Below are 19,865 nucleotides of genomic sequence, written 5' to 3' on the forward strand. Positions count from 1 at the left end.
CCCTAGAGAACAGACCAAAATGAAGCCCAGCTGAAGCCCTGAGAAACTTAGTGACTTGGGTCACAGAGCTAAGAAACATGAGAGCTGGGGCTTGAACCCTAGAGCCCCAAACCCAACATTTTCTACCATCCTGTGCTTTTATCATTTTGTCCAAGCCCAAAGTGACCAGGCATCCCCTCTAAGATATTCCCAATAAGGGGTCATCCAACCTCCATGTGAAGACCCTCCAGGGAAGGGGAAATTTCACTGTCTTTTGTGGCAACTCACACCACTCTTCGACAGTTCCAAAGTGGTCTTTGTCCCTCCCCACATACTCTCCAGATCCAAACTGACCAGCACTATTTCCTTTAAAGCATTATTTAAAAGTTTAATTAAACTACAAGTCATTTTCCAAACCCTAATACAAAAATACAGTGTGATGAAATGACTAGAATGGATCCACAGAAGGTGCAGCATTGCTCAAACATAGATGACGGGCGGTGGGTGGGGAGGGAAAGGGGAGTTCATTCAGAGTTCACTTAATTCCCGGAACAAACAGGGAAAATGAGAGAGACAGGAGGAAGGAAGGTCAAGGGCAAGGAAGTAATATTCCCCGGTTTCCCTCTGGGCTAGAGCCGCTGACCAACCTTTAGAAACAGAAACTGATAAGCTGGCTTGCTGGAGGGCGACCAAGGGACACCCGTGTGAGTCAGGCATGGAGGATGGGGAAGAAGGGATGAGAAGCCGGGCACGTGTGGCGAAGGCCCACCCACAAGGCCATCCAATGCCCCTTCTCAGGCCAAACAGGCAAATGAGTGGAAAGGCGGTAGGGAAGGAGAGGAGGAATCCCAGGACATGCAACTGGATGGAAAAAGTGGATTTTCTCAAGAGGACAGAGTCCTTTCCCAGAAGGGAGGTCCTGTCTTCCAGTGCAAGTCACTCCTGGTCTCTTCCAGAAGAAGATTCCTCCCCACACCTTTATTTCAGTGAAGGAAGGGGCAAGCTCACAGCCCATCACAGCTCATCTTGCAGATGTTTTTTTTTAAAGGAGTCACCAGTCAGCTTTTCCTGGGCTTCCTTCATCCCCTCAACCACTGGAAAAAATCAAGGGACAAATAAAGAGATGTCACATGGAGGAGAAAAAAGAGAAGCCCAGGAGGGGTCACGGGGGGGGGGGGGGGGGCCCAACGCATTCCCCCCCCGTTAACTTAACACTGACACTGCTTTAAGAAGAGTTGTACCTGGGGCAGCTAGGTGGTACAGTCGATAGAGCACTGGAGTCAGGAGGACCTAAGTTCTACTCCAGCTTCAGATACTTGATATTTACCAGCTGTGTGACCTTGGGCAAGTCTCTTAACCTCAACTGCCTCACCGAAAACAAAAAACAAACAAAAAAAAAAGAGCTGGACCCAACAGGAGTCGGATTCTTCTGGGATTTCTCCCCTTTGTTCTTTGTATCATAAAATGCTTGTATCTGAATCCGTCCACAAGCCCTTTGGGCATGGAAATCAGTATGTGCCCAGCCCTGCGCTCAGCACTGGGTGCACAAAGGCCGGCATGCTTCCCGTCTTCAAGGACTTCACGTTCCGATGGGGGAGACAGCATGGGGTAATAACCAGGTACATGGTACAAGGTACATGCAGAGTGGATGGGAGATGATCTCAGGGGCCTGGGAAAGGCCTTCTGGAGGAGGGGGGAATCTGAGTGGAGTCTAGCTGGGGGGAGGGAGAATGCTCCAGACACGGTAGGCAGCCAGTACAAAGGCAGGGAGATGATCTGTATGTGGCTGGACTGCTGATGATCAAATTTGTAATAAACATGAAAAATGTTTAGAAACACAAAGAACCAGGGAGCAGAGGAGCCTTCTGGAAAAGAATCCAGGCACGTGGGCAGAGCAGGGAGCCTTCAATGATCCTGGGTGGGGGGAATGGTGACTCAGGCCTCAGAATTGGGAGGCTGGGGATCAAAAATCAGAGACTCTCAGAGTTAGAAGGACTTCAGAGCCCATCTGGTCCTACCCACGCATGACCAAGCAAGTGCTCATTCACAAGTGGTCATCCATCCTTCCTGGGAAGACCTCCAGGTTGTGCCTCTCCGGGCAGCCCACTCTACCCTAGGGTTCTTTAACACAAGGAAGCCCAATGGACCTCTCGGAAACTGCGCCCACTGCTCTTGGCACAAGGCTACTTCCTTCTTCCACAGGACCTTAAGCATGGGAAGACAGCTGGGAGTTTCTCTGCCCTCCTAAGGTAGGTCTCCAGTCTATTCGGGTTGCCCTCTTCGAGACACCTACCATCTTGTTAAGGGCCTTCCTAAAACGTAGTGCCAAGCATGGAAAATATTCCAAACACAGGAGGGAGAGGCCGTGGCAAACCTACACCTAGCATGTCCGGGAAGCTGGTTTCTGGCATGATATTCTGAAGGACCCGGCCATCTGATCAGAGGAGTCTGGTAGAGTGAGTGCCAGGTCTTAGGGGCAACCTCCCACAAACCACTGAATTCTCCCCTCCTCCAGGTCTCCCCAGGGACACACCTGGCTGAAGGCCTTCCCACCCGTCTCTGGAGCCATCAGGTTGGTCTCAGGCTGGGGGTTGGGGGCTACTCTAATTCTGGAGGGGTCAGATGCTGCCCCGTACCCTTCTCTTCTTGCCCATCTCCCACTGCACATCCCCATGGGTGTCTCCAATTAAGTGACATGACTTTCTCTTAAATGCACCAGACAAACACAAGGGCCTGCTCCTTTCATCGGCAACTCTTTGAAGTCCTGCCAACAGCCCATCCTAGCAGCTCACGGTGCAGGCCATCGGCTATCTGTTCTGGTTAAAGCAGAGATTAACCAGCTAAAAGTGAGTTTAACTAGTTTCAGATTTTGGTCATAAAAGAGCTGCTGAATTTACACCTCCCTGTACCTTCTTCCCTGTGCCACGAACACGGATCTAGGCACACACTAGGTACTTTATAAAGACTTCAACTAACTTTCTCATTGCAGATTCTGAACTTGCTACTTCCTGGCCACACTGGGGAGCTGCAGCCCTGCCTCTCCCACCCTCCCCCACGTACCCTGCTCAGCATTGATGTAGAAGTACTTGTAGCTGGGGTTTCCTTTCTCATTGATGATTTCAGGGTGCACCTGGCCACTGGGATCTAAAATACAAGGGGGAAAAAGAAGCTCAAATGTGTATTATTATTAACAATAACAATAACTCAATACTTACAAGAGTGCTTTAAGGCTCACAAGGCACTTTACACACATCTCATCTGATTCTCGAAAGAACTCTGGGAGGTAGGTGCCTAAATCACCCCCATTTTAAAGATGAGGAAACTGAGGTTAAGTGTCACACAGCATTTAGGGATCTGAAGCAGGATTTCCTGCTTCAGGACTTCCTGACTCCAGATCCAGGACTCCAACCCCTGCACCAAGAATAGGGAATAGGGCTTAGATCCATTTCATTGGTATGAGGAAACTCTCTTCACTGACCGCGATTTGTCGGCAGCTCAGTCTTAGAGAAGTGCCTGGGCCCTTGAGAGGTCATACAGCCACTAATGGGTCAGTGGTAAGACTTGAACCCAGGCCCTCCTGACTCGGAGACTAGCTCTCTAGCCCTTCTCTCAGAGAAAGGGCTCATGTTGTGATGATGAGCCTCATTCTATTCACACTCACAACTAATTTCTTAGACAGTTAAGAAGGGTTGCTTCTTATGCTCAGCACTGGGAGAGAGATGGCGTCTCCAGGAGCCACAGGACACGTCCCCAGAAAACCCTCAGTCTAACAGAGGGGTATGACATACAGAGCCCAGATGCCCAACAGTCAAGGAAAGAACCCCCCTTTCATCCCTCTGATCAAGCCCCAGGATTACAGAGCGCCAGCCCCGCAGCCTGCCACAATCCCTCTCCACCCCAGTCTATCCTTCACCCAGGCACTAAAGTGATTTTCCTAAAACTCGGGTCCAACCTCCCACCCCAGCAAAATAAATTCCCCATCACTCCCAGAATCAATTATGAAACTCGGGGCCTTCAGAGCCCTTCCTAACCTGTCCCCCTCCTACTTCTCCAGTCTCCTTATACCTTGCGCCCACCTCCATATCCAGTGACGCTGGCCTCCCAGCTGTTCTTCCCATTAGACTGTAGGCTCCTTGAGGGCAGGGACTGTCTTTTGCCTTTTTGTATCTCCAACACTTAGCATAGTGCCTGGCACATAGCAGGTGCTTAATCAATGTTTATTGACTGATAACGTACACTTGCTGACCATATGACCTTGGACAGGTCACATCCCTTATATTTACTCGTGTATAACACTGGGGTAATTACCCTTGTTCAACCCACTTACAGAACAGCTGTAAAAAAGGGCTTCACAAACCTTAAGAGGAGCAGAAACGAGCACTATCCTGTGTGCTATCATTTGATAATGTAAGAATTGGCAGTTTTAGTTCTCAGGAATATTTTCTGTGATTTTGGGGTCTATGCTGCCACCAGGTGGGCCACAGTCTTTGGGGTCTATACGGCAGCTAAGCAGCACAGAGCACTGGGCTTGGAGTTCAAATCAAGCCTCAGACACTTTTTAGGTGTGGGGCCCTGCGTAAGTCACTTAACTTCTGCCTGCCTCAGCTTCCTCATCTGTAAAATCAGGATAGTAACAGCACCTACCTCCCAGGGTTCTTGTGAGAATCACATGTAATTTGGGGGTAACCAGGTGGCACAGTGAAGAAAGCCCAGGCTCAGACACTTACTAGCTGTGTGACCCTGGGCACATAACTTAAACTTTGCCTGCCTCAGCTCCCTTGTCTGTAAAATGGGGATAATAATAGTACTAACTTCCCAGGGTTTCTGTGAGGATCAAATGAAGTAATATTTGTGAAGAGTGCTTAGCCCAGTGGTGGCACACAGCAGGTGCTACGTGAATGCTTCTTCCCTCCCCCTCCCTTTCACTACCAGGCATGCATTTATCCAACACCTGGAGCACACAGCTGGGGCTTACCCAGGAAAAGGATTCTCGGAATATAGCTGCCATCAGGGCTAAAGGCTTCGTCCTTTGGTTCCTCTTCATCCTGCGGACAATCAAGACGCAATAATTTGCTTCGCTGAACAGACAGATCTGGACTTCCCACTCATGCCCCAAGGGCCTTCCTCCGAGGCATCCTCAGGAACTCTTGTCCTTGACCTCAGTGAGCTCTTAGTGAGCCCTCAGAGCATCTGACCAACCCAGACCCTCTACCATATACACTTGAGAGAAAGGCCCATGTCCTGCCTGACGTATCACCTCTGGTTCAGGTATGGGTTGGTATGGCATGTGAAAAGGAGTGCTAGCTCTGGAGCCAGAGAAACTGGGTTCAAATCACTGCCTCTGTCCCCACCATGGGGGGGGGCAGGGGCCCCCAAGAGATGGTGCTGTTGCATCAGGATTTGAATCCAAGACCGCTGAAATCAAACTACAGCAGGCTGCCTCTACTGCCCAGCAGAATAAAAATACCTGGAAGGCAGGAACGGTTTATTTTGTCCTTTCTATCACAAGCACCCTGTAGATGCCTCATAAATTTTGACTGAGTTGATCTGAAAAAGCAGGAGCTGCCATATCCACCCACTTTTTCAGGGTAGCAAAGTGAAAAGTGGGGAATGGATGAACAAGGCGTGCTGCATGGGTGGAATGGAGCATGACTGAGCTGTAAGAAACCATGAACACACAGAACTACAGGCAGCATGGGAAGACTTATGAAGCGACACAGCCAGAAAGGCACAGTACCAAGAGAACGCTGCCTCCAACGACAACGTGACTAGGAAGAACCACCCAGAGAGCACTGAAAGAAGATGTCCAGTGATCACCGGGGTGGCACGCTGCCTGTCTGTCAATAAGCATTTCTTAAGCACCTACTACGTGCCAGGCACTGGGCACGGGGGCAAAAAGCAGTCCCCGGGCCTCGAGCAGCTCAGTCTAACGAGGGAGACAACAAGCAACCTACTGTGTACAAAGGAGACACAGAGATAACTGACGAAGGAAAAGCGCTGCTATCAAGGACCCCTGGGAAAGGCTTCCCGCAGAAGGCAGGATTGTTGCCGTTCGGCCTTCATTCTCGAAGAGGACCAGACATCAGGAGGGCAACGTCTCGACTCGCACGTGAACTGGACGTAAGGGGGCAGAGCCCCGGTCATTTGGAGTCCAGAGGCAAGACACAGGCTGAGACCACTGCTAATGGCCCAGGAGGTGGTGAGAGACCTTGGCCTTTTTCAACTAAGTCTCAGTTTGTCTGAGGCAACACCCATTCATGAATTTGAGGTTAGGTAAGAACCAAGGCAAAAGGTGGTCTAGCTTGCCTTACCCTCAGAGTTTCCGGCCAGAACAGAAACAACTGCTATTTAGACTCACGCTGAGCCACCAAGACACCAAAATGAGCAAGCGAGGCTCGAGCTGGGCCCTATTACTGGCCCATCAGGCATAGCCGTGTTGCTCCGTCTGTGTCACGGTGGGCTTTAACAAAGCCTGGTTTTCCAGAGCTAAGTTTCAAGAACTCACAAATGAAAACTACATGAGACAAAAGAGTTAACTGCCCCAGTTTTTCCCAAAACAAAAAAATGATAGAATAGAGAAGAAAAATAAGGAGGCAAGAGATTCAAGAGAAGAAGACAGGGTAGAGATGAACTAGCTCACCAGGGAGTCAAGATGGGGAGAAAAGTATGGCTAGTACAGTGGTGATGGCCTGAGAGAGAACTGAGTGAGGGGTCAAGGGACGGAGAGTCACAGCAAGGATGAAAAACAGGGTTTGGGGTTGCAAGACAAAGGGAGAGGTGCAAAGTTAATAGACTGTGATTAAATCAATGAATTTCAGAGTTCACAAGCATGGAAATGTAACATCTGTGGGCAATGGACAGTGGAGGGCCACATTATGGGAAATGAGATGAGGATGTTGGAGGGAGTAGCAATCTTTATGAAGTTCCCTAATATGAGGGCAGGAGCTGGGGAGGAGAGAAGGACTGTGAGTAAAATAGTGAACTCACTGAGGAAGGAAGGTGAATGTCCCGGAGGTCAGCAGACAACAGCTACACATAATGTCCAGTCATGCTGGAAAACAATTTGGAACCATGCCCCAAAAGTTACTAAATTGGACCTACCCTTGACCCAGAGATATACTACCAGGCTTAAGCCCCAACGAGATCAAAGAAAGAGGAAAATAACTCATATGCACACAAATATTGATAACGGTCCTTTTCATAGTAGCCACAAACTGGACATTGAGCAGTGACCCAGGCTAAGCAAATGATGGTATATGAATCTAATGGAATATTACTGTGCTATAAGAAATGATGAAAGAATTGTTTCAGAGAAACCTAAGAAGACTCATATGAACTAACATAGAGTGAAGTGAGTAGAACCAAAAGGAAAATGCCAATAATAACAGTATTGTAAAGACAAAAACCTGTGATAGACTTAAGAACTCTGATCAATATGGTGACCACCCATGATTCCAGGAGACAGCTAATAAAGCAGGTTACCCACCTGCTGACAGAGATGGCTCAGGGTAGTGACAGAAACATATTTTTTAGACATAGCCACCGAAGGAATTTGTTTTCTTTGACTATGCAGATTTGTTACAAGGGTTTTTTTTTTCCTTTTAATGGAGGACAGGAGGAGGGAAAATCGATTTTTGTTAAATGAAAACAATTAAGTTAAATAAACAATGCCAGACTCTCAGTGGATGTCTTGGTCAATTTTGAAAAACTCTCCTCTCTCTTTTTTATCCTTCATCATAAGGTGTGGATCTTTGGGAGGGAGAAGAGAAAGTGCTGTAATGGGAAATATAGGCAATGGGGAAAAAGAAAGTCAATAAAAATGTTAACAGTAAGAACCCACCTATAGCTCCAAAAAGAAGTTATATGTGTGCAAACACATTTCCTAGGAGGATTAGTGGCCCTCCATGTGACTATGACAAATATCCATCCCTGGGCACCCAAGCTGGGCCACAAGGATTGGACTAAGTGGCCTTGGAGATCTCTTCTAATGAAAGGAAAAGCGTTTATTAGGCACTTACTGTGTGACAGGCACCATACTCAGCACCAACTCTGATACTCTTTGATTTAGAGCAAATCAACAAGGAAACTGATCAACAAACACGTGCTAAGCTCTGCCTTTGAGCCCCTTTATTCCCAACAGACAGGGAACCTCCTCCAACCTTACCTCAAGATTGACCATAATAAAATTGTGGGCAAGTTCTGAAATCTCCTTGGACTCCGCAAACAAGGGCTTTAAGGCTGATTTTAAAAAAAGAAAAAGAAAAAAAAGGACAAAATGATTTAAAAGAAGATCTGTCTTCACCTGATCTAAATCCTGTGCCCTGACTGTCACGAGGAGACTTCTTTAATATAATTTCACCCATTTCTACGCTGCTTTTGGGGTTACAAAGGCACTCGCCTTGTAACAAACAACCTTGAGCAACTATTACATAAAAATAAAGCATCTGTCGAGGGCTTTGCAAATCTTAAAGCACTATAGAAGCACTAGCTATGATGATGACAATAATGATGACTACCTCCACTTTATAGATGAGAAGACTGAGGCTCAGAGAAGGAGCAGGGGCTTACCCAACATCATACAAGTAACGAGCGCCTCGAGCAGAATTCCAGCCCAGTCTGACCCCAACTCCAGCCATGCTGCTTCTCAACATGAGGATCCTAGCTCGAGAACCTCCTCAGAGGCCACTCAGCTCAATCCCTTCATTTCATACATGAGGACACTGAGGCCCAGAATAAAGAGCAGAGCCAGGATGCTGGCCCAGGTCTTTACGACACCACGTTACTTCTCAAAATAACGAGGTGCCCTGTCTTTCGAGCAGTTTTCAGTGAAGAGCGTCCTGGGCTTGGAGTCAGAAAGACCTCAAGCTCAGATCCTGCTGACTTGTGTGACCCTGTGCCTCAGTTTCCTCACCAGTAAAATGACTGGACTTGATGCCTCCCAGGTCCCGTCCAGCTCTAAATCTGGGATCCTGAGTCAGGACACTGCTGGTGGTTGGTGACTGGATCCGGGCCAGGGCCAGAAGTTCTAGATTCCAGCTCCCTTCTGGCCTGTGTGGCCCTCCCAGGTCAGCTGAGCCTTGATCTGCCCCTTCTACGTGGTGGATCTAAGGGATGCTGCCCATTCCTGACTCTTCCTCCCCATGTTCTTCCTGAGTGTCCCCCTCCCACCTCTCTGTGCTCCAAGTCCTCCCCATCCTCCCCATCCTCCCCAGCCCCTTCTGCCATGAAGCCCTGCTGCCCTCTCCACCCTACCCTGGTGTCTGCAGACTGGGTCTACAGGAGCATGGCTGCATATCCACGAGGGGTACTACTAAACAGCCTTTACACCATGAAAGCATTTATTAAACACTTACTGGGCACAAGGTTCTGTGCAAAGATGAGAGTGACACAGGCCCTGACCTCATGGAGCTTACAGTCTAGCACAGGGGTGGGGAACCTGCGGCCTCGAGGACAGATGTGGACCTCTAGGTCCTCAAGTGCGGCCTTTTAACTGAATCCAAACTTCACAGAACAAATCCTTTCATTAAGGGGACTAGACTCTAGTGAGTGGGACAAGACATCGCACACAGACATAACTCAGGAAACGGGGCAGAACGTGATTAGTGCAGAAGATAGGGCTCCAGTTTGAGGAGAAACCTGAAGAGGGAGGAGTAAAAAGGCCCTGGTCTGGGCCACAGGGGAAGGAAAGTCCTTCAGTAGGAAGATCAGGGGGGTGGCAGTGGAGGGAGAGCAGGGAAAAGGAAGGACAAGACAAGAACTGGGCATGGAGAATGCTGCGGTTTGGATGGAATATAGAGGACATGGGCTCATGGGCTTAGACTTAGAACGGAACGACGTCAGTGGTGGCCAGGCCAATCTCCTTGTCAAGGAAACAGAGGCCAAGTGATATTGGCTCTGCTACATCATCTGCTACATCTACCACATCAGTGTGATTTTGGGCAGAAATTTAATGTTTCTGGGCCTCAGTTTCCTCATCTGCAAAAGGAGGGTGGTGAACCAGATGACCTCTAAGGCTCCTTCTATCTCTAGTATTTCTATAGCTATTCAGTGTTTGAGACAGAATTAGAACCCAGGTCTCTTAGAATTCTCTCTGCTAGGTCAAGCTGTCTCACAAGGCAGAAAAACTATAAGAGTATGGTGTGTCATGGGAGACAAGGAAAATTCCCCATACAAATCAAGTGCTAACTTTACAGATCAGGAAACTGAGGCTCTGAGGGATGATGAAACTAGCACCAGGTCACACAAGCAGTAAATGACAGAGGCAGGATTCAAACCCAGGTCCTAACACCAAACCCAGAGTAGCTTCACTGTGCCTCTGGATGAGACAGTAAGCTTCCTGGGGGCAGGGATAGTGACCTGGCTTTCTTCTGTACTCCCAAATCATCATGCATAGTAACGCCAACAAGCACAAGTAATAAGAAATGCCCTCTGAATGAAGGGAGCACTCCTCCTTCAGAGATGCTGAAATCCCTGGCATATACGTACCTTTGCAGGCGCCACACCAGGACTTATGGATGATGACCATCAGGGGCAGCCCACTTAGAAAACAAAACAAGCAAACAGTCAGTTGGCTCAGGAGAGATAGAATTTCCACACTTGCTGTTCTTTCAGTTGTCTTAAAAATCCTCCCTGGAAATGAGGATGGGACAAACCTCCCTCTTCTTACTAGAGATGGAGGACTAGGGGGAAGGATTGAAGCATACACTGTCAGATATGGTCAGTGTGTCCATTTCTTTGGCATAACTGGACTTCCTAGCTATAAGAGAGGGTTCTATTGGTCAGAGAGCAATTGGGAAGCAACAAGGCTATCTTTTTTAAAGCATCAACTCATTTTTAACAGAATTTTCCAGGGACATCTTCTTTGCATGCATCTAGATGATAGGACTTGAAAAGGTCACACCAGGGGAGCACAGGCTCAAGGAGGTCCCACCAGAGTGGACAAACCATATTTCTGTCCCCTGAGGTCCAACCTAGCTAAGTTTTCATCACCAGAACAAATGATCACCAGGGAACTTTTTTTGACTACAGCAGCTCCTGAAACTGTCTATGGCTGCATTGTTGTAGGGAAAGCTGACGTATGAACCAAAAGAACGCTGGCACACTGAAGTGTAACTGATCTTATCTCAAAACCCCATACCCTTCATGGTCTGCTTCTCCTAAAATGACCTACACCTTCTACCCACAATGTTTCATGAAGTCTAACCTAGGGAAACATTTCTTTTAAAGCATAATTTTCTTTTTTAATTGTAAATTTAACAATCAACAAATGTAAGTTTTCTAATACACAAAGAACAAAAGAAAGGATTGTATATGGAACAGTGAACTTTCTTTATATGATTTTTTTAAAAAGCAGGGGTTCTTAACCTGGGGTCCATGAAATTTTAAAAATAATTTGATAACTGTATTTTAATATAATTGGTCTACCTATTACATGCCAGGGACTTTACAAATAATCTCACCTGGTCTTCACAACAACCCTGAGAGTTAGGTGCTATTATAACCTACATTTTACAGATAAGGCAGAGGTTATGTAATTTGCCCAGGGTCACACAATTAGTACACATCATGGATTTGAACTCAAAGTCTTCCTGTGGAACTAACTGATGTGTCAGGCACTTTCTGGTTCTGGCATGTTAACGATAATTGGCATAAACATAATTCTTTTAGGTCTACAAAGTGCTTAGAACCATAGAATGCAAAATATTAAAGCATAAAAGCCGGAACACATATCAGATGTGAGAAGGACCTTCAAACACAGAAAACTAATTGGAAGGAACCCTAACTGACTCTCTAATCCAGCAGTTCCTAACATTTTTTGTGTCCTGGATTCCTTGGGCAGTTTGGTGAAGCCTATGAAACCTTCTCTTAATGTTTTTAAAATTCATAAAATAGTAGGATTACAAGGGAAACCAAATATTAAAATAACAATGTTTTTTGCCCATCTAAGTTCACTGACCCCTTGGTTAAAAACCCCTGGCTCCAGTCAAACCCCTTCATCTTAGGCCCAGAAAAGACAAGTGACCAGCCCAAGACCACACAGCTCTGAGTGACTGCAGTGGGATCCGAAGTCTCTCATTCCAGTGTCCTTTCCACTAACCACCTGCTCAGGTCTATGAAAATTCCACCAGTAGGGGTGGCTGATCTTTCACAAGGCCACAGTAAACACTAACGTCTCAGACTCTACCTATCATCCCTCTCATTGCAAGACCAATTTCATACTATAAATCAAATCAGTGGATAGAGCACCAGCCCTGAAGTCAGGACGACCTGAGTTCAAATTCAACCTCAGACCAAACACTTGACACATACCAGCTGTGTAACCCTGGGCAAGTCACTTAACCCCAATTGCCTAAAAAAACAAAAACAAAACAAAACAAAAAAAAAATCAAATCAAATCAAATCATCAGAATACAGCAGATATTCCATAGACCCTTAGCCACCTGAGAAACTTTTCCTTTCTAGTTCAAAGGCCTCTAGCTCCCTTTGATCCTGGGATTACTAGCAATGAATGACTCCAATTAAAAAAACAAAAAACCTTTTATTGCAGCACATCAACTGAAAAACAGAATTCTGTTGGTTTTTTTAAATAGGTTCTTGTCCATTTTGAGTCTTCTCTCTAGTTGCCTCCAGACTGAGAAGGGAAGTTCAGTGTCCAAAAATTTCGCTGCTCCCAAAAAGAATACAAATGTAACCCCCACGCCATCCATCTAAAGGTCTGTTCTCTGAAGGAACACGTATTCAAGCACCACTAAGCCCAAACCGGCCACAGTCTGAAGTCGGGTTAATTAAAACTCTCAGCATCTCCTCACAGTGTTACACCACTGGACGCTGGGAAGAAGGGAATCTGGAGGCCAGAGGAACAGGAGGCAGCTGCAGGTTTTTGTCTCCTGCCCCTCAGTGGAGGCTCTGGCCCAGGTACTGCAAGAACATGTTGGCCAGCTGTGGCAGGTTCTCCTTGGTGGGGTGCATCTTGGTGTATGAGATGAACTGGCGCCTGAGACGGCTCAGCTCAGCCATAGAGAGGGGGCGAGTGAACAGCAGCCTCTCAGTGGTCCCAGGCAAGGCCAACAAGTCCCCGGGGACGGCAGTTTTCTGAGCCTCCATCAGGGCCGCCAGGACCTGACTGGTGACCTGATCCAGCTGGTGCAAGAAATTGGTGGAGGACAGAGGCTGTGACTGGGTGGCCTGGTGGGGGGCAGGCACCTGGCTCTCAAAGAGGGCAGCCCAGATCTGGGCCAGGGGCAGGGGCTCCTCAAGGCCCAGCACCGTGAAGAGGGGCCGGTCCCAGCGATTCCTGGAATCTGGCGCCTCAAACCGCTGGGCCAAGGCCTCCAAGAGCTCCGGGGGAAAGCCGAGGTCTGGCCCCGGCTCAGGGCTCCCAGGGTCGGGGGACCCCAGCTTCCTGGCCAGCTCAAGCTCCGAATCCTCAGCCGCCCTGGGCCCCGTGACCCCAAGGCCCCCGCTCTCTTCTGGGCAAAGTGCCTTCGAGCTGGAAGTTCCCTGGAGCCTCGAGACCTGAGATCTTGGACCTTCCTTGGAGCCCTCCTCCGGGGGCTTGCGATCCTCCCGGGGGTCCCCGGCCTGCAGCTCGTGCTCCTGCTCCGCGGCGGCGGCCTTCGGCCTCCAGCTGCCGGCTGCGGCCTCGGCCTGGGGCCGGCAGTCCTCCTGGCGGCCCGGCGCCCGCGGCCGGGGCTTCAGGCAGTAGAGCAGGCAGAGGGGGGTGCGGGCTGCCCGGGCCAGGCAGTAGAGCTCGTAGCGGAACCCTTTGATGTAGTTGAGCGAGTCAAGGAGAACGACAGCCCGGGGGCCCAGGCCGCGCTCCACCGAGGCCTTGAGGGCCGCGCGCAGCGCCTTCTCGCGGGTCGGGTCGGAGTAGGCCTCGTACAGCGCCGCCGGCCCGCAGGGCCCGAGCACGTCGGCATCGCGCACGACCGTCACGGGGCGACCCTCGGCCTCCAACGCCCTCCGGAGCTCGTCTGCGCGCCGGCTCCGGCCGCTGTCCGGCAACCCGCACAGCACCACCAGCGGCATGACCGCCCACAAGATCACTTCCGGGGGCCCGGCAAGAACCGCCGGAAGCACTACCTAGATTTCCGCCCTACGCCCCTGGCCAATCAGTGCTACCTCAGCCAACCAATCAGTGCGCAACTCAGGGGCGGAACCTGGCTAAGGCCCGGTTGCTATGGTGCGCCCCGCCCCGGCCAGTCACGTGTCTCTCACATGGGCGAAAAAAGGGGTCAGGAGGGCACGGACCCGGCACATCAAAAGAGGACTACATCCCACAAGACGGGGAGGCGATTATCTGGGGCGGCCAGGCCATGGTGTCCATAAACCCACTCTCTCCTCGCCCCAATCTAGAGAACTGTACCCCAAACCACTAATTCTTGGTATGGGGAGGGCCGCTTTAATAAGCCTCTTTCCAAAGCCTCAACTTCCTTGAGGGAGTAATGAGCACAGTGCGCACCCCTCCCCCACTCCCAGGACGGGCTCTACCAGTGGTCCGAAGATGTAAAGCTGAAGGAGTCCTCAAACTTCATCCCGTCCCAGCCCCTCTTAGAGATGGGGAAACTGAGGCTCACGGGGGAGAGGGAGAGAGGCTCAGTCACCCATGAGCTCAGAGTGGCAAGGTCTGCATTTGAACCCAAGACCTGGTCCTCCCAACTCAACATCCCGTGCCCCTTCCTTTCCACTTCACTGTCCCTGCAGGAGGCCTACAAAATCACAGAACTCAAGAGTGGGCAACAGGTAAGAACAAGGGGCCACAGGCAAGAACAAGGGCCCCCAGAAAGTCATCGTGCAGCCTCTGCTTGGGGCAGCCAGGGCGCACACACAGCCTCCCCAGGACGCCCATTGCAAGCTGACCTTAGCAACTCTGCTGCTGGCTGCTTTGCCCCTTCCCTGCCAGGCCCCTTTCTCCTTAGAGAGAAGAGAGAAAAAGTAACTTGCCTAAGGCCAAAGTGGCAAAGCCAAGATTCCAACTAGGTCCTCCAACTCCACATGAAGAGCTCTTTCCACTAAGCCAAGCTGCCTCAGTGAGACCTTAGGAGGGAGCTTTGGTGTGGGGAAAAGAATAATGGAATCTGAACACAAGTCTGGTGTCTCCAAATTCTTTCCATTAGCCTTGAGGCAGTCTGTGGTTTTGCATTTCTTTGTATCACCAGCACTAAGCATAATGTTTGGCACAAAGCAGGCAATTAATAAATGTTTGTTCATCGATTGCCCCTCCAGAGTTGAGACAGAGCAGACCAGGAGGCCTGCAGGTTGGTGCTCACTAGAAAATCACCAAGAACTCAAAACAGCTCACAGTGGCCGGGCCAGAGTTCATGGAACCCCTTTACTGCACTTACTAGGAAACAATGGCCTGTGACTTTAGGGCATCATCAAACAGTTCAACATCACCAATACCCGCCAGATGTTGTCAGTGGGAATGCATGACCATCTGCTTGGTCACCTAAGCACCACAGGACTCTTCTGTCTAACTTGCAGGTGAAACCTTCCAGACGTCTCCTCCCTTAGAATGCGAGTCCCCTGAGAGCAGGGGACTGGCATGCTTTTCTCTCTGTAGCCTCAGTTCTTTGCAGATAGGAAGCACTTAGTAAGTGCCTTTCCACTCATTCGTGAGTGTGCCACAGCATTAACAAACCGCTAAATTTTATTGTTTTAGGGTCAAGACCTGGGTGATGATGCTTTAAGGAGTCATGGCTAAGGCTTCAAAGACCCTAAGGAAGATGAGGTCTCTAACTCTGGATACCTTCTCAAGACCCTAAAACAGGGGAAGGGTTTAATTCCCAAACAAGGAATAGGACACAGAGCCTTCCAAATCCATCTTCAATCCCTTGTATGCTCCCAGAAGCCTAAATATAAGGGCTTTAGCAGGGACCTGGCTTCTCCGACATTCTTTTCTAGCCCAGGGCATCCAGATTCCCCAAGCCCACCACCCCCGGAGGATGAGCAAACACTCCCCTAGCACCAGATCTCCATTCTTCTGCAGATAGGAGATAAGGGTGGATTCTGGGGGATTCCTAACCAAGGGGTGGAAACACCATTATGAGGTTATCTTCAAAACGAATCCTTTGTAAAGAATTACAGACTCACAGGAGGCCAGAACTGGGAAGGGCATCGGGAGACACCCAGTCTAACCCTCACCTACAAATATCCCTGCTATGACATCCTGCAGACACCCATCCTCTGCAGGAATGTCCAGTGAGGAGCTCGCCACCTCCCAAGGCAGCCTCTTCCTCTAGTGGATGGCGTGGGGCTCTAACTGTTGGAAGGATTTCCCTTAACTGGCTTCACTGTAATCCGCCCCCTTCCCCAGCCAATTCTGCTCTACCGGCCCAAGCAGAACCAGGCTGATCCCTTTTATATATAACAGCCCTTCTTACAACTGAAGAAAGCTTCCTGGCCCTCCCTCCCCAGTCTTCTCTTCTCCAGGCTAACACTCCCAGTTCCTAAGACATGTGGTGTGGTTTCCAGGCTTTTCCCCATCCTCATCACTTTGCTTTCTGACAAATCTCTAGACTGTCAATGTCCTTCCCACAGGGTGGCACACAGACCCCAACCCAAAGCTCCATCTGGGTCTGACAAGGCAGAGCACAGTGCGACCATCACCTTCCTAGTCTCTCTCAATCCAGCCCAGGACAGCCTTCACTTTCTTGGCCTGGAAGTCTCCGGGCTCACTTCTACCGAGTCTAAAGTCCACCAAAAAAGGCTTGCTGTTAACATGACCTGAGAGATAAGCTGCTCATAATAACAACTACCATTTTATGGCACCTCTTACTTGCCTCACACTGTGCTAGGTGCTTTACAGATATGATCTGATCTGATTGTCACAACTACCTAAAAGGTAGGTACTGCTATTAGCCCCATTTAACAATTAGGGAACTGAGGCAGAGGTCAAGTGACTTGCCCAGGGTCACACAGCTAGTAAGTGTCTGAGGCCGGATTTGAAATTAGGTTTTCCTGATTCCAGGCCCAGTGCTTCATCCACTGTACCACCTGGCTGCCTCTCAACTGAAAGCCTACCCACAGCAGATAAAAATATCAAAATATTACGTCTAGTTTCTACTGCATGAGTTTAACTGCTTTCATGCTGTATTAATTTCATAAATGAGTCAGCTTTTCCTCTTAGTTAGTTTAAAGTTACAAGTTAACTTGTTATCATCCCCAGCCTGTCCTTGTACAATTAGGGAGGATCTTATCTCCCTACAAATCTTTCTAGGCCCCACGGAGCTGCTAACTCTGGTCCACTAATAAGGTCTGACTGTCAGAAGGCTGGTCCCTACCCCCACAATGCGGTCCATCCTCTAACCAATCATACTGTCTTTCCCATCTACCCAACTCTGTACTCCCCACAACTATATGAAGGCTGGTGACCCCACCACAGGGTCTCTGGTCCTTGAGAAGCCACTCACCTAATTTATTGGTTACTGCTCACCTAATAAATTGATCATGCTCTCAGATATTGTCTCTCAGTGTACCTGAATTGTCAAAGGTAACGCAGAGCACCTCTATTCTTTGCTTCCCTCCCCTCCTGGTCTTGCTGTGGTCACCTCTCCTGACTCCTATAGGGCCCATGCTAACCAATCTGATCCAGTTTAGAAGTCCTGGGCAACCATTCAGCTCCATCCCCTGCTTTCTAGTAGAGCCTTAGACCCCTTCCTGAAATCTGGGTCAGAAGGATCATCAGTCTGGAGCCAGGAGGACACTTAGGTCACACATCCCTTTCATCTTACAGATCGGGAACCTGAGGTCCAGGGAAGCGATCTGGCCAAGGTCATGCAGGCAGGAAACATCAGACACAGAATTTGAACCCAGATTCTTGGACTCAAACCAGAGTCCTTTCCACCATTCCACACCACCACCCCCGTCCCTCTGGAAGGCAGATCCTTAGTTTTCTAATAAAACCACCTGTAGAGATTCCACCTACCTGGCAGCTGCCTCACTCTTTCCATCTTCCAGTGCTCTCCAGTGAATGTGATCCCCAAAACCTGGAAAGACAAAGGCTTAAAATAAACTATTCCATCATGAAAAGCCAGCAGGAGGCTGACATCGACACGATCACAGGGGTCTACAAAGTGCCACATTACTGCTGTCCCTTTGTGGACAAAGATATTAAGGCTCACAGTGGCAATAAAGCACAGCCCAGGTCACAGAGCCGGTGGGCTGGGGGAAGAGCCAGGACTGGCATCAGGGTTGTACTCAGGCTGGAGAACACCCAGTGAAGGAGGGCAACCAGGGCAAAGATGGGCTTCAAGTCTATGTCCTAGGAGGACAGCTGAAGGAATTGGGATGTTGTTTAGCCTAGAGAAGAGAAAACTGGGGATGGAGGAGCAGGGAGAGCTGGCCTCAGGCATCCAAAGGGTTGTCCAAAGGGAGGAGGGATTCGATTCTTTTTTCTATTTGAGTCAGAAGCAATGGGACATTTTGCAAAGTTGCAAAAGAGGCAGATGCAGGTTTGATTTAAGAAGAACTTGCGAACCATAAGCACTATCCCAATGTGGAATGGGTTAACCCCAAAGATGGTGAGCTCCCTACTCCTGGAGGTCTGCAAACAGGGGATGGATGCCCACTTGCAGGGAAAACTCCTGCTCAGGGACAAGAGGGATCAGGAGGCGCCGAGGTGCCTCCCTGCTCAGAGATGCTGTGACTGTCCCCAGCTATGCCCTTTCTGACTCCAAGCTGAAAATTCCCTTAGGGGATCATTCCTCCTGAAGCTAGGAAAGCAGTTTCTCACACACACCTCTCAGTCTCCTCTGGGCTACCCATGGTGCTCCACAGGCCGGCTGGTCAAGGGGCACTATTTCACCTCTGTCTTTGTAACCTCAGTGCCTAGCGCAGGACCCGACACATCATAAGTACCTAATAAAATCATAGGGGAGGACTGAGTTTTCTCTGCCATGTCAGCCTTTATCTCTGGAAGCATAAAACCAGGACTGAGACTTCTGGGATACTCTGCATGAATGTCAGCTGTTATTAAAATGAGGAAAGGAAGACTGCAATTACGTATTCCACTGAGCAAAACATCCAGATGTGAGATTCTTTTTTTTTTTTTCCCAAAGAATAGCTTCTACATAACTGTCCCATCTCCCACGATCTGTCCTGACCCTGTCGGAGAAAATCCCAAAGAAAAGCTACAGACCTCTTGCCCCAAAACACAGAGTTGCACTCCATGAGCCCTGGGTCCCTTACACTGCATCCTTTCCCTCTTTCACTTGGCAGCCCCAGATCCAGGCCCCATTTAGGGTCAGTCTGGCCTGGGAAGGGCCAATCTTAGGAGGCAGCAGTATTTGCCTAGCTGCTGAGATCCCATGTCATCTCATGCCCACGTGGAACATCCAGAGAAGCCTCTAGCCACGCTGTCACCTGCCCAAAGGTTAACTAACTCAGCTCACTGGCAATGACCTAAAAGAATTATATGTCCTCAGAGCCTTCACCCAAGGCCATCCAGATCAAAAGGGGTAAGGACTCCTACATTCTGCTGTCCGAGGATTTCTTTGAAGGTGAAGGGGGGGAGGGGGCTGTATAAAAAAACACTTCAAGGACTTACATTCACAAAAAAAATAACCATGATAGCTAGCGTGTGTATAGCACTTTAAGGTTTGCAGAGTGCTTTACAGGTATTACCCCCATTTTACAGCTAATGAAACTGAAGCAGACAGAGATTAGGTGACTCATCCAGGTCACACAGTTAGTAAGTGCCCGAAGGTGGATTTGAAGTAGAATCTTCCTGACTCCAGGTCCAACGCTCTATCCGCTTGAGACCTCAACACCCTCTCCTCTACCAACTCTTAGGAGTTCACTCCTGTGGGGGTCGAGGACATCCCTGTGGTTTAGTACATAGACCTGGAACCAGAAAGACCTGGGCTTGAACCCTGATTCAGACA

The 19,865-nt window shown here is 49.2% G+C and overlaps 2 protein-coding genes across 2 annotated transcripts in view; both read right to left on the bottom strand.

Moving 5' to 3' along the window:
• Positions 1–341: 341 nt before the first annotated feature.
• TXNDC12 (thioredoxin domain containing 12) overlaps positions 342–19,865 on the bottom strand; it is a 20,118-nt gene continuing 594 nt past the window's right edge. Inside the window, exons 2-7 of the mRNA XM_027838186.1 lie at positions 17,909–17,969; positions 10,465–10,517; positions 8,144–8,217; positions 4,955–5,024; positions 3,040–3,123; positions 342–1,073 (exon numbers count right to left, since the gene is read on the bottom strand). Of these exons, the coding sequence (XP_027693987.1) occupies positions 994–1,073; positions 3,040–3,123; positions 4,955–5,024; positions 8,144–8,217; positions 10,465–10,517; positions 17,909–17,969 (422 nt within the window). The 3' untranslated portion in view covers positions 342–993. The remainder of the gene's footprint in view (positions 1,074–3,039; positions 3,124–4,954; positions 5,025–8,143; positions 8,218–10,464; positions 10,518–17,908; positions 17,970–19,865) is intronic.
• On the bottom strand, positions 8,182–14,010 carry KTI12 (KTI12 chromatin associated homolog). Its single transcript, XM_027838187.1, has 4 exons — positions 13,594–14,010; positions 12,515–13,533; positions 10,465–10,517; positions 8,182–8,217 (listed from the first exon to the last, which is right to left on the bottom strand). The coding sequence occupies exons 1-2, from the start codon at positions 14,008–14,010 to the stop codon at positions 12,874–12,876; spliced, it is 1,077 nt and encodes a 358-aa protein (XP_027693988.1). The 3' UTR covers positions 8,182–8,217; positions 10,465–10,517; positions 12,515–12,873.

Source organism: Vombatus ursinus, unplaced genomic scaffold (assembly GCF_900497805.2).
Source record: "Vombatus ursinus unplaced genomic scaffold, bare-nosed wombat genome assembly UNPS02014825.1, whole genome shotgun sequence".
NCBI lineage: Eukaryota > Metazoa > Chordata > Mammalia > Diprotodontia > Vombatidae > Vombatus > Vombatus ursinus.

Coding starts and splice junctions, on each gene's coding strand:
- KTI12 (XM_027838187.1), bottom strand. CDS start 14,010: ATGCCGCTGGTGGTGCTGTGCGGGTTGCCGGACAGCGGCCGGAGCCGG. Junction 13,534..13,593: donor CCGGCAGCTGGAGGCCGAAG/GCCGCCGCCGCG, acceptor GAGGATCGCAAG/CCCCCGGAGGAGGGCTCCAA.